Here is a 15773-nt window from a genome sequence, read left to right on the forward strand (position 1 = left end):
TTTTGGGTCTTTGTAAAAAAATGAATTCGAAAAAAAAAATAAATTTAAAAAAAATGAATTTTTATTAAACATGCAATAAAAAAGATATAAAATTTTAATAAATGATGCACCTCATTATTTATCAAAGTTAAGTTACTTATTATTTGATAAATTTAATTACTCAGTTTTGACTCACTCTTCACAAAAATTAATCTCTAGAAATGGTAAAAACAAGCAGGCAGTAGATATATGTATACCTCCTGAAAAAATTTATTCTTTATTTAAAGAAAATTTATTAAAAATTCAAATAAATTAAAAATAATGTATTGCTACAGAAACAAATCATAAATGTTTTGAGATCAATTTATTAAAAAATTTTAATTTTGATCTTTTTATATTGTGATATTTTTTAACGCACATTCTTTAATCAGCTAAAATGTATTTCAATAAATCTTTTTCTGTTTTTCATAGTAAGTATCTAATTATTATATTTTACTTTCAAAGCTTCACAGAAGAAATAGAAATTTATTAATTACTTCTTTATTGGAAACAAAAAATAGTAGTTATACATATATGTATGTTTATGACAAAGAGAAATTTAAATACGTTTATAATTTTAATATCGAAAATTACAATTTAATTTCAAGAAATATATGTTCCTTAATTTTCTTTTATTAATCTAATTGCTTTTTATGAAAACAAAAGAAAAAAAATTAATTTGTTATCAATACACACAAAAAGTTTCCATATAAAATGTTTCAAAATTTATTCTCGTTAACTTCTTTTAATAGTTTTTTAACGAGAATCTGATGTCAAATTTTATTTTTAAAAAATATGAATATCGTTATTTGTCGTAACTTTTATAAATATTAAAATATATAACAATTTAAAATGTATAATAATTACATATACACAATTATGAATCCTATTGTTATATTATTCTATTTTTTCGAAACAAATCTATTTAATACACCATAATCTTTATTTTGATTCTCTGTCTTTTTCGTTACTGTTTCCTTCTGTTCTTCACGAAGCGTTTCAATCATTTCCTAAAAATAATAATTTATATCATTTAACATTTAATCATTTAACATTTAATTCCAATTTATAAGTATCAAAAATAATTAGTTTAGAATATACACAATGCTTACCCGACGATTTAGGTCTTTCAATATTTTTTTAGTTTTGATTATTTTCGCAGTGCCACCTTTTCCCTTAGCTTTTGTTCGTCGGGGTTCAAAGTTTATTGGTTTTGGCTTAACATACTAAAAAAAATATTGTTAAAAATGTCGAATGTTATAATCATACAAAATAATCTGAATTTAAAATATTTTCGTCTATTTACCAAAAGCTTTTTCTTTGCTTCCACTTTTTCTTTGTACGTAGGTACATCAACTTCAAGTATTTCGGTCGAATCTAGCGTAATTAATTCAGGTTGTATCTTTTCTAGAAGTGCTTTCACTTCCGTCTCTCGTCTTTGAATTTTAGTCTGGAATGGATTAACTTCATGCGCATCATAGTTTGCTTCCGCACTTCCTGGCACCAGAAGTGAAGAAAATTCATTAGCTGTTGAAATTCCCAAGAAATCTTCATAAGGACAAAACCTTACACAGTTCACATTGCGAGCAGTTCTATGTCGCAAATATGGCTTGAAGTCACCAGAAGTTTCTCTAATATAAAAATAAATATATATAGATGATAAAAATTCCTCGATTGTGTACTACTTATTTTATATCAATAAATTACCTATAAACTTCAACCACATTGCCCATTCCAAGTGCGAGCAAACCGCGCTGACTGTAAGACATACGATGAGCGGGTGAACGAAGGTACAAGTGACTCACTGGTCCTGCTAACTGTCTAATATCCCATATCTTCACAGATTTATCTAGAGAACTAGTTGCCATGTAAGTCCCATATGGATGAACAGTGCATGTCATAATTGACTGATGGTGACAAAGCATTTTTGCTAATGGTTTATGAGAATTTGGAGACCACATAGACACTACTCCTTTCGAATTACCCACGCATAGTATCGCATTACTTGGATTTTGCGTCATCACCTATATAAATTAATGATTGTCAGTAAGCAATCTCTAAGATACAACATGAACAGTCTCAAAAATAAATGCAATCTTTTATAAAACTCACAGATATTCTGCCCAAATTGGAGTTATAACGAGCAATTAGCTTGCCTATAGAAATATCCAACCAAGCCATGTGACCATCCTTTGATCCACTGGCAAGTAAAAAATGATATGGTAAAAATTCTAATCTCGTTACACCATTCATTCTTTTCAAGCAATGTAATTCTATTCCCTGATTATCATATACATAAACCCAGTCTTTTTGTGCTACTGCAAACATAGTTTCCAGATGTAGCCATGTAACATCATGCACAGATTCCATTACATTTATTTCACAGGCCAGTTTCTTCGTCACCCAGTCGAAAGCTGCCACGTGACCTTGTTTCCCACCCAAGAGCAAGTGTCTACCATTTCTGGTATATCTAAAGCAGTATGGGCCAAATTGTAAATCCAGTTTGAAACGTTTAGCCGCGCTTGTTATGTCTACATTCTCTGCTATTTGTTTCTGTCGATATTCAGTAGTAACTTCTCCAGGTTCTGCTTCCAAGTAGCCATACTCTTCTGTCAATAATAGTTCTGTCCGAGCAGAAGCTTCTATCTGTTCTTCTATAGCTAGCTCTTTCTGCTTTAATTTTTTTCTCAGTATTTTATTTTTTATTATATCCTTCGTTCTATTTAACTCAAGTCCAGGACCTCTAGAATGTTTCATTAATATTTCTTTTTTAATTGGTATCTTTTTCGAATGTCTTTTACCAATTGGTGTCATTCCGTAATACTTTTTATCCACTAGAAACAATATAAAAATAATTTTATATAATAAAAATGACAACTAAAATAATAACTATGATAAAAATAAGTAATTAAGTTTACTTTAATTGTAATACATGCAAGATTTTTAATTACATTTTCTAGATTTAAAAGTTATTTAAAATAGAAATAATTATGCATCTTTACAATATTAAATTATATGTAAATGACTTTTTGTAAATTTATTGCATTTACATAATTTTTTTATATGTATATTCTATCTAGTAAATGAGAATGGATTAAAATGAATTGAAATTTTATCTATTCAAATATGTATTATATTTTAAATAACAAAAACTTTTTTTATTCAATTGGACTAAATTAGATTCAGTTGGATTTAATTGGATTGAAAAATTATTACGTATTTCCTATTCAGAATTTTGAAGAAGAAGTATACACAAAGTAAAAAGTTGATATTATTTTTAGGTAGAAATTCAATGTGCTTTATTCAATTCACGTAAATGAATAAAAATACATTCAGATTGAAAAGATCTCATTTTAACGTTTGTAAATGCATTACTTCTAAAAATCGAAATCCATTTCAAGCCATTTCGATCCATTCTCTTTTCCTTCTTTCCTTTTCTTTAATTGGCACTTGCACAGCAATCTCGTAGTTGTAATCTGATCATAAACGAGTTGAAACACATAAGATATTCAAATAAAATGTATAAAAACTTTTAATGTATGATGAAATCGTTTAAAGCCGGCCACATTTTTCAAAAATATCCACTCAGACCAAAACAAACATATATTCACTCCGACCGAGCGAACTTTCAATCCATTCTTGTTTACAGAGATATACACGTGAGTTAACCTACTTATAATTATATCAGCGAGAGAAAAAAAACAAAAAGTCAAACAATAAAGGATGATCTCAATGCTCATACCTGATCGTCTCATTGTGATTTTTTATCGTGATCAAATATTAATTTCTACACTAATTTTATTAGGAATCATACAACAGACACAATCAGCGATAAAGTCCAATTATACAGAAATCTGAGAGCAGCCATCTGGCGTTTTTCGTCAAAATCGTCCGTACACTAACGCCAGTATATTCATTTTCGATTTGGGAACTACGTAATTACGTAGTTGGTAAACAGGTCTGGTTCTTTTTGACTGAATTTTGCACCGGTTCATCTTCCTTCCTCCTCTGTCCTCCTGAAGAGAAAAGGAAGAAAGATGAAAGTGCAAGTTCAGTCAAAAAGAACAGGGGATCGATTCTGTATCTTGAAACGAGGTGAAAATTACAAAAGTGAACGAATTTACTAGAATACTAATAATTCATTGGTTACAACATCTAATAAATTTGCTCACTTTTATAATTTTCACCTTGTTTGAAGACACAGAATCGACCTCCAGGCCTAATGAATGCATTGACAATAAAATCACAGTATAATCATATCCAGTAGCGACACTGAACGTCGGCAACTTTGATATATTGTAAATGTTCTTAGGTCACATGATTCACCGCCATGTTGTGAAGTGTAAAGTTATGATACGACAGGCTCTTAAATTTGAATTTCTATCAAGCTTATAATCCTAAGTGTACAAACCGATACATGCGCACTAAAAATTGCAGATTACAAAAAAGTTCACTGTCGCTACTGGGTATGATTATACTGTGATAAAATCGTGATATCGAATACTTGTTATTATTAGGGATTTTAAAAGGTAAAGAAGCAAATTCAGCAAAAGCCTCATTAGGAACAAATCTTTCGATTAGCCTGGCAACACTGCTGCGAGACATTCACGTCATTCGCAGGCTGGTTCACTGGGTTCACATTCGTCGTAGGTCGATCACGATTGGAGCATGCGCTGATACACTCTCGTTCAGCTATTCCGGTTCCCTCCTCTCGCGATCTGTGGGGATGATTGTCATTCATGATTAGTCGCAACGTTCTTGACCGCGGCGAGGTTTACCTATCGCGTTCCCAAGTTTCCACGTACGGTGTTACGTATACGCTTATACCTCGTTGAAAACAGTTAAGTGTTTAATCGTGCACGCTTTCCTTGTTGCTCGCGTGATATTCGGCTTCGTTCGGATTGATCGATCGCGGAGTGAAATTCGCCGCACGCGAAGGACCCATTTGGCGCTTTTTCCACGAGTGCGCGATGTCATTCGTCTCATTTCTCTCCTGATAGTCCTGACATCCGACCCGGCCGTCTTCACAATAATGGGATCTCTGCCGTCCTAATATGCGGTAGGTACGTCGATCAAGGTTTTATGGGAATGGGAGGAAAAGAAAGAGATAGAGAAAAATATGTGTTAACGTGCGCGGCAACTAATATCCGCCGTTCGCGAAACCGCGTGGTAATCGATCACGGTAAAGTTGGCTTCGAATTGTCCGAGATCCGCGCGATTACGGCAGATTATAGCCGTTTCCCTAGAAGGTGGAAAAAAAAGTACAAACGGAGAGGACGGCACAAGTGAAAAAGAAAAGAAACGAGCGCTTAAACGTAATGCAAGCTGCTCCTTCGCGGCAGACATGTCGACGTAATGGCGTCACGGATGTCTTTTGACCGCAGATAAATGCATTCCGCTTTCTTGATTTCAGTTCCGCCGCAACAGCGGATTCCAGCGATGCCTTTCGATACTGTTCCCCGTACAGAATTTTTCACGTGATCGTACTTCATTATAACATTACAACGGTATCATCCTTGATGCGTAACGCTTAATGGATATCCACGCGTATCTATCAATCTATCAGTCTGATATTTTCCAATAAGGTTCAATATATTTCTCACATACTGTAATCAAATTGAGAGAGGAAAAGAGAATAGATATCTTGCATTTCTATCAGTTTTCACGAAAGTTCACTTTAACTGCAGAGATATGCAGGCAAATAGATAATTTTACTCTTGTAGCAGATGAGTAGCTTAAGAGACTTATCTATAGGTTAATCAAATGTGACTGATAAGATCGTCGTGTTTTCAAATCGATGGTCTTACAGTGATCCACATTTAATTTTACAGAGTTATTACAAGTATCGCAAAATAGAGCAGTCAACAAATTAATTTGTCCAATGGAAGTTGTTTGTGTCACATACAGTTTTACAGCCAATATTCATAATTGATTCTTATATTTTAATTCGTCTTAAGTACAGTTTTAATACATATTTTTTTTAGATGAACTTCAACTGTTCATCTTTTCTCTTTTTTTTCCTCCAAAATGAAGAGAAAAGAAGAGAAGATGAACCATACAAAAAAGACGACTAAAAAAAATAGACCTTTAAGATGTTTTAACTAATCATTAGTTGTATTAGCATTTTAAGACATTACTTAATGAGAGAACTTTAATAAATAAATACTCCAGGTATGAAATTTTTATTGTTCTATGAGAGAGTTTAGTGCTCAGATTATTTTAATGTATAGTATTTGCACAAAAGTACTAGAAGGATTAAATATGAAATTGAGATAATGTTATGCTCCATAGATGATATAATGATTATATTTATTAATATTAAAATTTTAAAATAACCGTCTATGAATAATTGTTCAAAATTGCAGTTATAAAACATAGCTTATGATTTCATAATTTTTAATACTATATACTTGCACTATACTTGTCTGTTTCAGATGGTTGTCTTATAATATCAATTATAGTACTCAATCAGTGACGCAATTCGTCAGCATCGTAGCATTAATGAATAGAAGACTTTGCATAAAGGCCTCTTCTACATTTTAACATCCAACTGCGAATTAGCGGTGGAAATGGCAGATGAGTGCAGCGAGGTCAAGTCGGCAGGACCATCCTCGCCAAGGAGTCCTCAGGGCAGCAGCAACAGTGGGAAGCCCAGTAGCCTGCATTCACCTAGGCAACCAAGACGCGTGAAGCTAACTCAGCAACAATTGGACAGCTTGACAAAGGACGAGCTAGCAGCCAAATGGCATGAACAGGACTTGTATGTGGAGTGTCTAGAAGCCCAGTCGGCAGCTCAGGAAGGTACTGAGATCACACGAGTGAGACCACCTCACTCACCACATATCTTAAGCGAATTAACGAATGCCAGGATACAACGATATTTTGTAAGAGACAAGACTCTCGTAGAGACGCTAAGCATAGGGTTCATTAGATCAGTGTTTAGGATATTGTCATTAAGTTGTTTATTAGGCTTAAGGTAATGAGAAAGCTTTAATAAATAAGTACACCAGGTATAAACATAGGAAACTATTTATTGCTCTAATCTGAAAGAGCTTAATATACGTGCGATCAGATTATTTCAATGTATCTGCACAAAAGTACTAGAAAAATTAAATATGAAATTGAGATAATGTTGCGCTTCATATATAATATGGTGATTATATTTATATTAATTTTCAAAACTACATTTGTGAATGTGTATAGTGCGGGTAATTAAAGATTCATATGTATCGTGATGTAAGGCGATAATTCTCAATGTAAATGTGAGCACGGGTGGAGTGACAGCCACATATATGATGTACAAAAAGGGATACATTTAGTCCAAATTTTCTTGTGAGCAATTATATTGTCAGCCATGAAAAAGCCATGATTAACGAGTAAAAGTGAAAATGGCTGAGCTAACAAGTGCTTATGTGTGTCAAGAAGCGTCAATAAGGTTTTTCTGCAAAAAAAAAACCCATGTCTGCTACCAATGTTGTGGAAGACACAGCATTGCTCAAAATGTCATTTCACAAGTGCCCTGTGCAGTGTATCGCGTTTATCTTTGCAGTATAATAATTATGCTGCCAAAAAAAAAATGCAGGAGAGTGTGTGCCGTGCGTGTAATTTGAAATATCGAGTTCTAGTTAACGAGGATGAAATGAAAAGCAGCGTTTATATGATGGCGCTGATTTTACGATTCAGAGGAATAATAAGAGTGGATCCGTGTCACCATTTGGCCTACAAAATACTGCACCTGGGGTGCGTGAAATTTATATTTCGGTGAAGTACGCAATCACATTCGTCGTTATCAATTGGAACATAACTCAATCCCATCTGTCTCCCTTCCCTTGATCTACGTATCCTTAAATATTATCTTATCCTTAATTTTTTTCCAGTTAGAGATAATACAATTAACTGTATTCCTAAATCAATTGTCCTACATATTCTTATTATGAATGCAACTTGTGCATGCATTTATACCTACACCATAATGTCCTGATATCAAATACGAATTTCAAAAGTACATACCTGTGGGTTAAGCCCGGCCAGCGTCTCGTTACGCCAACATCTGTGTCTGCAACAAGTACATGCTTGATTCATACGGAAGAAAAGTAACGTCCACTCTTGGTCTTGGAAGTACAGAGAATCACACAAATGGCACGTCGCAACGACTCCAAAAATCAAAGTATGCGCTAATTAACAATGTCAGTTGTCAGGCAGTCATAGTCACGTACTTATAAAAGTATATTATTTATTTATGCGCACTTAGGTAAAAGCCATAAATATTAATTTTTCCAGTATGCTTACTTCCATCAAAAACTATCATTATAACACATATATATAAATTATACAAGAAATTTTATAAAATTATATAGTCTGATGTTTCAAATATTTAATATCCAATATTGTGATTTATAATTTGTATTCTTAATTAACTTAATTATATAAATGTTGCAAAGAAAATTATTTATAGTTGCAGAAAAAAATTCTTGATATTTTGTGTGTTGTAAATATGTTATAACAAATTTACAATAGAATAAAGTATATATTCTTACATTTCTTCAAAATAATAAATTTTATTCATTAATAATAATTTTGGAAAAAATGTTACTAAATTAGAAAAAAATATTTATTTTTCGTTGAAATATATTTATACAAAGAGTTCACTGTTCACAAAAATTATTAAAGAATTCTTTTTGAATCTAATTAATTTATTTTAGAAAAATAATTTGAAATTCTTACATATAATATAAATAAATAATACAAAATATTACTTAAATTTTAGAATATGGATATTTATATTTACATTTTTAATAATCCAAATATCAAAAATTACATTTATTTAAAGAATTTTTAAAAAAAGTTTTAAAAACATTAAGACAATATAAAATACAATCGTTGGCTAGATATTGAAAAAAAAATAAAATAAAACTTGCAGGCTTAAAATAGAGAACTAATATATGCGCGCGCGCGTATGTGTGTATGTATTACATCTCCTATATGAAATACATATTCCATTATTTCACTGTAATTGTTTTAATGATCAAGAATTATGTATTTTACAAGAAATATTCTTGTAAGATATAAATATAATATACATACTCACAAACATATATGTAATAACTATTGCAATTTTAAGAAACACATAGATTCCATTGAATATTAAAATTCTAGAAGTAGAAAAATTTATAGATTATTCCTTTATAGGTGAGCTAGCTTCATTGAGAGAATCCGAAAACAAATACAGACAACAATATATAGAGGCATCTCACAGGGAGAAGATCTTAGTGAGGAGGCTTGCCTCTAAAGAGCAGGAATTACAAGAATATATTGTATGTAATTATTCTCAGATACATCGAAATTCTAGTACAGTTGATCTTTCAAAATTTATTTCTATATGATCTTATATAAAAAGAATTTTTTTCATTATTAGAATCAAATAACTGAAATGAAAGCCACCCAAGCTCCGTCCACAGCTGCATTAAGGTCCGCTCTATTAGATCCGGCTGTTAATATATTAATACAGAAATTAAGGCAAGAGTTAATAACGACCAAGGGCAAATTAGAGGATACGCAGAATGAACTAAGCGCGTGGAAATTCACGCCGGATAGGTCAGAAAAACTTTATACATTAAATAAAAGACATCGCATGTGTGACAAAAATGTTTTCATTAAATTAAATATTTTATTTACAGTAACACGGGGAAAAGATTAATGGCAAAGTGTAGGTTATTATATCAAGAAAATGAAGAACTTGGTCGTATGATTGCCAGTGGACGTATTGCTAAATTGGAAGGCGAACTTGCTCTGCAAAAGAGTTTTAGTGAGGAAGTGAAAAAGTCACAATCAGGTATCATATTAATTATTCATTAATTTACATTGTTATTAATTTTTACCAAGTAATTATTATAATTATTGCAATTAAAATTGGATTCTGTAATCGAAATATTTCAAATATAATTAATTCATTTTCGTTTAATTTGTTACAGAATTAGATGAGTTTCTGCAGGATTTAGATGAAGACGTAGAGGGTATGCAGAGCACTATTTACTTTTTGCAACAAGAACTGCGCAAAGCACGAGAGTCCGTCACGCTATTGCAACAGGAGAATGCAGCATTAAAGGCAAGTACAAACGAGAATAATTTATCGAATGGTTTATCGCCCCATACGCCGCCAATTAAGAAAGAGGAACAGGAAGAAACTACAGTATCAGATACGAAATCTTCAAAACCGATGGAGGACAGTGATATGTGCAAAGGTGTGAGGACTCCACCGTTAGCGTCGCCCCAGAGTGAGCTTACCAGTGTTGAAAGGACAGAACGTGCGGAGAGAAAACTTAATCAAGCCGATCACAATGATGAGAGTTCCAGCGATTCCGCGGCGTTAATTATTAAGGTTGAGAACGAGGAACTTAGTGATAGGGAAGAAGAACAGGAAGAAAATCGGAACAAACGAATATTAAGAAATAAGAATCACAGTAGGAATAGTGGTAAATCAAATGGGGAGGAGGTGACAACACGAACAACACGGGGTAGGGACAGGATAAAGAGGGAGAAAAGTGCAGCCAGTAGTGATGATGAAAGGACGCACAAGAAGAAACGAAGGGAAAGCATTCTTTCTCTTGATTATAACGAAGCCGATGATGATGCGTTAGTTTTAACTAATGGCGAGACTCTGCAGAGTGATCCCGAATGAATATTGTTTTAGGTTGATTTTGGACAACATTAACTACACGTGTGGTTGAAATTCGCGATATATAATTTGACATCCACTATGTACAAAATTTTTCATCTAAAGCAACACCGGTTGCCTATTTACAAGATATTGTTCGAATAAAAAAAATAATTAGCCATAAAGAAACGTAATTTCAGTACCTGTATTCGTGATAAACTGCAAAGGATAAATATTCACATTGGTCCCTAAAATGACAAACCTGTAAATACTCTTATACCATTAGATCGATATAAAGTTCGTTTACGTGAAGTTACTTGCAAACGACCAAGTTGCGTATTACATTACAAAGATATATCAGACGAAAAATCTGAATAGGTTAATATAATTTATTACAGCCGAATACGCTGTAAGGAAAACTCAAGAACAATCGAATTTTGTTTGTATTTTGTAAATTCATTGTATTAAAACTTTATGTAAAAATCAGCAAAAGCTTTGGTTTATCAGTAAAAGACAGATAATTCGAAAGATATTGTCAAAAATTAATCAAAAACGCCTAACCATATTACGTAAATCAAGTGAATTTTAATATTTTTGAGTATAGAAAGCGAACTGTGAGATTTTCGTATGATTATGTACATACTTAACGGTCTGATGTACATATGTATTTTTGTGCAATATGAGGCATCGACCGCGATTTAATTTTGCTTTTACCGAATAATTGGAAAACATAAAGCATATGACAAAATATACAATATTAGTCTTAATAATGCATATGGATTGATCTCACAGACTGATACATTTAAACTCACATTTTTAATTTTCCTAAACTGAAATTTGTATAGTATTTGATATATTTTATATTATCTATATATGCAAATTTATTTTATATCATCTCCGTAAAAAAAAATGTACTTTCAATTTTATTTGTAGTTTATACTATAAGGAAAGATGGATATCAAAAATACAAATTTGCATTAAAAAAAAGAAAAATGTTATAAGGTAAAATGCATGATATTCCATCCCAAATTTTCTGTATATAGTGCCATTATTATTCTTGTATAGAAAATATTAATAATTTCTGAGATATGAGCGATAAAGAATAAAGTGCTTTTTCTTACGCACATTTTGCAATTAAAGCATGGTGTCTTCTTTTCTTCAAATAATTAAGAACGATTAGAAATAACTTTATATTTCGATAAGAATCCAATTTTGCTTACGCGATGTAGAACGTCCGCGTGTTAGTTTACACTAATCTTATCACTAAAAGTATGCTAACATGAATTGTGAATCTTCAACTGCAAAACATGATTATTAAAGGATTCCTTATTCAGACTGAACATATGTTAATTTTTTTCCATTCCATACTTTTGCATTTAATTATGTAATTGCGTAGTAAATATGTACATTGAAAAAAATAGAAAATTTAAAGACAATTCCCAAACGAGAGAATTAAAAAATAAATAGATAAATCCTAATATCAAATTTAACATATATTTAGAAAATTATTGCACATAAAAAATTTCAATTTTAAAGAGAATGAATATTTTAAAATTTAACTGATTCAATTTATCGATTTGCAATTAAACATCGACATGCACTTTTGAGCCTTCTTTGTTGCTATCCTATCTCATTTTTGCCAAACTTCAAATATATATCGATTTTATTTTAACATTATATATGTATAGTTTCAGCTATAAAAGTTCTTATTTAAGACATTTTTAACTCCGTTTGGAAATGGCACTTTACCGCAAAAACCATCAATATCATGATCCTACACGAATTTCCACTCTCGCCGGTATCGCAGCAGTCGGCGAATAGTTGAGTAAGTTCGTTTGTGGTGTATTCTATTAGTATTTTCCAATGTAGGATAGTGAGGAGTGGTGGTGCAGAACAGTGCAGAACTGTAGAACTGTGGAAAAACAAAATTATACAGACAACCGCAAGATCCGCAAGTAGAATCTTGCAAATCCTGGGAAAGATCGAATCACATCTTCCTGAAAAACAGTTTACGTGTCGCAATTATGTTCGCAGTAAGACGTATTCTGGTCTCCAAATCAATGTAAGCATGACGAAAACCGTCTCCCAAATCGACGCTGTTTTCACATTATGTAATTTCTAACCTGACACGCAACCTCTCGACATGTTTGCAACATTTTTCATGAGTTTAACGAGCAATTGCATTATTGAACTCTTACTCGTTTGATAAACCGATGAATTTTTAATAATTTATGCAAAATCATATGTGTGTAAGTACACTTTCTGTACTTTTTGTATCAACATAGGACTAGCAGTAACGTTTATAGCTGATCGGCGAATTTTCTCTTTCCAAAGAAAAATAACACAAGAGAAATATAGAATTTAAAATAAGAGAATAACTTATTTTTTAATAATGCAAATGAATAATTTTACTGAAAGTGTTTTTCAAAAATTGTTTTAGAATATCCGCTAATTTTTTTTTAATAAAAAAGATCTATAAAGTTATCTAGCACACTTTTCAAGTAGATTGTTTTTTTATATTATATTTTTCATAATTGATCATCTAGAAACAAAAATCGTTTAATTCTGTAAACCTTATAGCAGTAATAACCGTTTTAATTAAAATCATACTGTTCTTGATAAATAAATAAAAATATAGATAAAGATCATGAAAAAATTATACACACATATTTTAAACAGAAAAAAACAAAAGTTTTCAATTCGTAGTGACAGCGAACTTTATTTTACTTATTACTATTTGTTATTTTATATTTATATGTACACATATATACAGTATTTTTTATTTATAACATATACTGTTGTATATACTATATATATATAGTATTTTGATTGTATAATGATATAATCCCTTCTATATAACTAATGCAGCAAGGATGTATTTGCAAGATCGAAGTATTCACTTCCAAATCTGCCATACGATTATAAGGCTCTGGAGCCCATCATATCCGCTGAGATCATGGAGCTCCATCATTCCAAACATCACGCAACCTATATTAACAATCTAAACGTCGCTGAGGAAAAAATGAAGGAGGCAATTGCAAAATGCGACATCAATACACAAATCGCTCTGGGCCCGGTTATCAAGTTCAATGGTGGTGGTCACATCAATCATTCAATCTTTTGGTGCAATCTTTCGCCCTGTGGTGAAAATCCAGATGGTAAATATCACTCTTCAATTACTGTAAAAGAAATACTTGAATAATATTCAAGTCAATTCATTCAGTAATTAAAAAATAATTCTTATAAAATTTTATTTGTACAAAGTTTTTGTCAAGTCAGAGTAAAATTACACAATTAAAAATTGAGATTTCGTTAGTGATTAGATCATTTTGTAATATATAATGATTTTATAAATTTTCAAAGTCACATAAGATTTAAAATTAAAATAAGGAGCAAGTCACTTTAATAAATGGGGACTTAGAAATTGAAGAATTTTTATTTTTTTAGATATAAAAAGAAAAGAAAGAATAAATAGCTGATCAATAGATGTGAATAGTTTTCAATATAGATATTTTATAGATATTTTCTTAGAAAAAAAGAACTTATGTAGTATGTGAGAGATGATTAGGTATAAAACTTTTCAATTTTATGCAATTTTATAATCAGAAGATATACATATATATATATATGATTATAATTCATGCAGATGAATGATATATTGCATATTTTTGCTCAGCTGCCCTTTTGAAGCAAATCAACAAAGACTTTGGTTGTATGGAGGAAATGAAGAAATCCTTATCTCAGATTACCATAGCAATTCAGGGTTCCGGTTGGGGTTGGCTCGGATACGATCAGAAGACCAAGTCGCTGAGGATAGCGACTTGTGCGAATCAAGATCCACTGCAATCCACTACTGGTCTCATTCCTCTCTTCGGTATCGACGTGTGGGAACACGCCTATTATTTACAATATAAGAACGTACGACCTGTTTATGTGGAAGCAATTTTCGACATTATTAACTGGAAGGATGTAAATGCACGCTTCAAAAACGCTATTAATTGTTAAGGCTCAACAAAGTTGTTTAGCATTTAAGTCCATTTTTTTAGATATTAAAGTAATTAATGTGATGTTTCTATTAGGATTGAATGATCATCACGAATACAATCAGTAATTTTCCTATGATTTGTATGTTTTTTTTTCTACACCGTATCCGAAGTGACATAATCGAGTAACAAATAAAACAATGTGAAAATATGTGAATATAAAAATACATTTATTTAGAGTAGTACATTTCCTTATTCTTAATATAGAATATAATATTTTGTATCTTGAAAATGATAAATTAAGGAAATGCGTGATATGAAAACAATATTCTCACATTTTCTATACTTTTTCTTTGCTTTTCAGTTGCTATGAAAAGAAAGTTAAATTATAATGATTTCTAGTCCTAGACAACCTTTTGATAAGTTATACAATTATTTTTATAATACAGGATCATCAATGCAGGATTCAATATATATAATACTAAAGAAACAACTTGATAAAATACATAATCGGTTCGTTTTGCTATAATTCTTTTAAAATATATACTTTCAAAATAAAGTTATTAATGTTTATTCTTTTAAATTGTAAAATTCTATTCAGAAATTGTATTCTATGAACATCGCTGACAGAGAAATTTAACATATTTAAGAATTATAAAGAATTTATCTCATTTATTTGATGAAAACAGAACAAAAGGTACCTATATATGAAAATATAATAAATAGAAAGTGTTAAGGTTTTCTTTCTAAATGCTTTTATATAAAATCAATTTTTCATTAGTTCAAACTATGAAAAATATTATATATATGTGATACTATGAAAAATATTTTATACATGTAAATTATTAATTAATAATTTAGCACACATATAAATATATATATATATATATATATATATATATATATATATATATATACAAATTGGTTAATAATGAGATAGATACAATACACTTGTAAATTGTAAGACACGTATTTATAAAATGACAGTAAAAATAAACAATTATATTATTATTAAATGAAATTATTCTTTTGCATTCAATTAAAAAATATTTTATCGTTTACAAAATTCAACAGAATTAAATTTAAAACCCTCTTCAATCAACAATTTTACAATTTAA

General features: G+C 30.8%; 3 protein-coding genes and 1 long non-coding RNA gene across 14 annotated transcripts; 2 read left to right on the top strand and 2 right to left on the bottom strand.

The window, feature by feature from the left end:
• Positions 1–248: 248 nt before the first annotated feature.
• On the bottom strand, positions 249–4541 carry LOC105143325 (WD repeat-containing protein 46). Of its 9 annotated transcripts, none has more exons than XM_087404635.1 (8): positions 4523–4541; positions 3761–4034; positions 3394–3690; positions 2131–2852; positions 1726–2042; positions 1325–1649; positions 1131–1244; positions 249–1028 (listed from the first exon to the last, which is right to left on the bottom strand). In XM_087404635.1, the coding sequence occupies exons 3-8, from the start codon at positions 3431–3433 to the stop codon at positions 921–923; spliced, it is 1626 nt and encodes a 541-aa protein (XP_087260761.1). In that variant the 5' UTR covers positions 3434–3690; positions 3761–4034; positions 4523–4541; the 3' UTR covers positions 249–920. The 9 variants fall into 9 exon arrangements, with proteins under 9 accessions (XP_087260761.1, XP_087260759.1, XP_087260762.1 ...); XM_087404633.1 differs by lacking the exon at positions 4523–4541 and adding an exon at positions 4266–4372; XM_087404636.1 differs by lacking the exon at positions 4523–4541 and adding an exon at positions 4206–4362 and having other exon boundaries at positions 3761–3949.
• A 118-nt stretch (positions 4542–4659) lies between these two features.
• Positions 4660–12012, top strand: fl(2)d (Pre-mRNA-splicing regulator female-lethal(2)D). 3 transcript variants are annotated; one of them, XM_011051579.2, is made up of 6 exons: positions 4660–5081; positions 6453–6819; positions 9208–9332; positions 9434–9612; positions 9696–9850; positions 9990–12012. In XM_011051579.2, exons 2-6 carry the CDS (start codon positions 6588–6590, stop codon positions 10694–10696), a joined length of 1398 nt encoding a protein of 465 aa, XP_011049881.1. In that variant the 5' UTR covers positions 4660–5081; positions 6453–6587; the 3' UTR covers positions 10697–12012. The 3 variants fall into 3 exon arrangements, with proteins under 3 accessions (XP_011049881.1, XP_011049880.1, XP_011049882.1); XM_011051578.2 differs by having other exon boundaries at positions 4660–5077; XM_011051580.2 differs by lacking the exon at positions 4660–5081 and having other exon boundaries at positions 6680–8185.
• A 436-nt stretch (positions 12013–12448) lies between these two features.
• On the top strand, positions 12449–14880 carry Sod2 (superoxide dismutase 2). The gene is made up of 3 exons (XM_011051582.2): positions 12449–12734; positions 13541–13830; positions 14349–14880. The coding sequence occupies exons 1-3, from the start codon at positions 12697–12699 to the stop codon at positions 14675–14677; spliced, it is 657 nt and encodes a 218-aa protein (XP_011049884.1). The 5' UTR covers positions 12449–12696; the 3' UTR covers positions 14678–14880.
• LOC147910366 (uncharacterized) lies at positions 13365–14562 on the bottom strand. Its single transcript, XR_015544608.1, has 2 exons — positions 14422–14562; positions 13365–13851 (listed from the first exon to the last, which is right to left on the bottom strand). It is a non-coding gene; the product is annotated as an uncharacterized LOC147910366 (long non-coding RNA).
• Positions 14881–15773: the final 893 nt, after the last annotated feature.

This window comes from Acromyrmex echinatior, chromosome 3 (assembly GCF_024713525.1).
Source record: "Acromyrmex echinatior isolate Ae372 chromosome 3, ASM2471352v2, whole genome shotgun sequence".
Lineage (NCBI taxonomy): Eukaryota > Metazoa > Arthropoda > Insecta > Hymenoptera > Formicidae > Acromyrmex > Acromyrmex echinatior.

Coding starts and splice junctions, on each gene's coding strand:
- LOC105143325 (XM_087404635.1), bottom strand. CDS start 3,433: ATGGATCGAAATGGCTTGAAATGGATTTCGATTTTTAGAA. Junction 2,853..3,393: donor ATGGATTTCGATTTTTAGAA/GTAATGCATTTA, acceptor TATTGTTTCTAG/TGGATAAAAAGTATTACGGA. Junction 1,029..1,130: donor TGAAAGACCTAAATCGTCGG/GTAAGCATTGTG, acceptor TATTATTTTTAG/GAAATGATTGAAACGCTTCG.
- Sod2 (XM_011051582.2), top strand. CDS start 12,697: ATGTTCGCAGTAAGACGTATTCTGGTCTCCAAATCAAT. Junction 12,735..13,540: donor ATTCTGGTCTCCAAATCAAT/GTAAGCATGACG, acceptor TAACTAATGCAG/CAAGGATGTATTTGCAAGAT. Junction 13,831..14,348: donor CTGTGGTGAAAATCCAGATG/GTAAATATCACT, acceptor ATTTTTGCTCAG/CTGCCCTTTTGAAGCAAATC.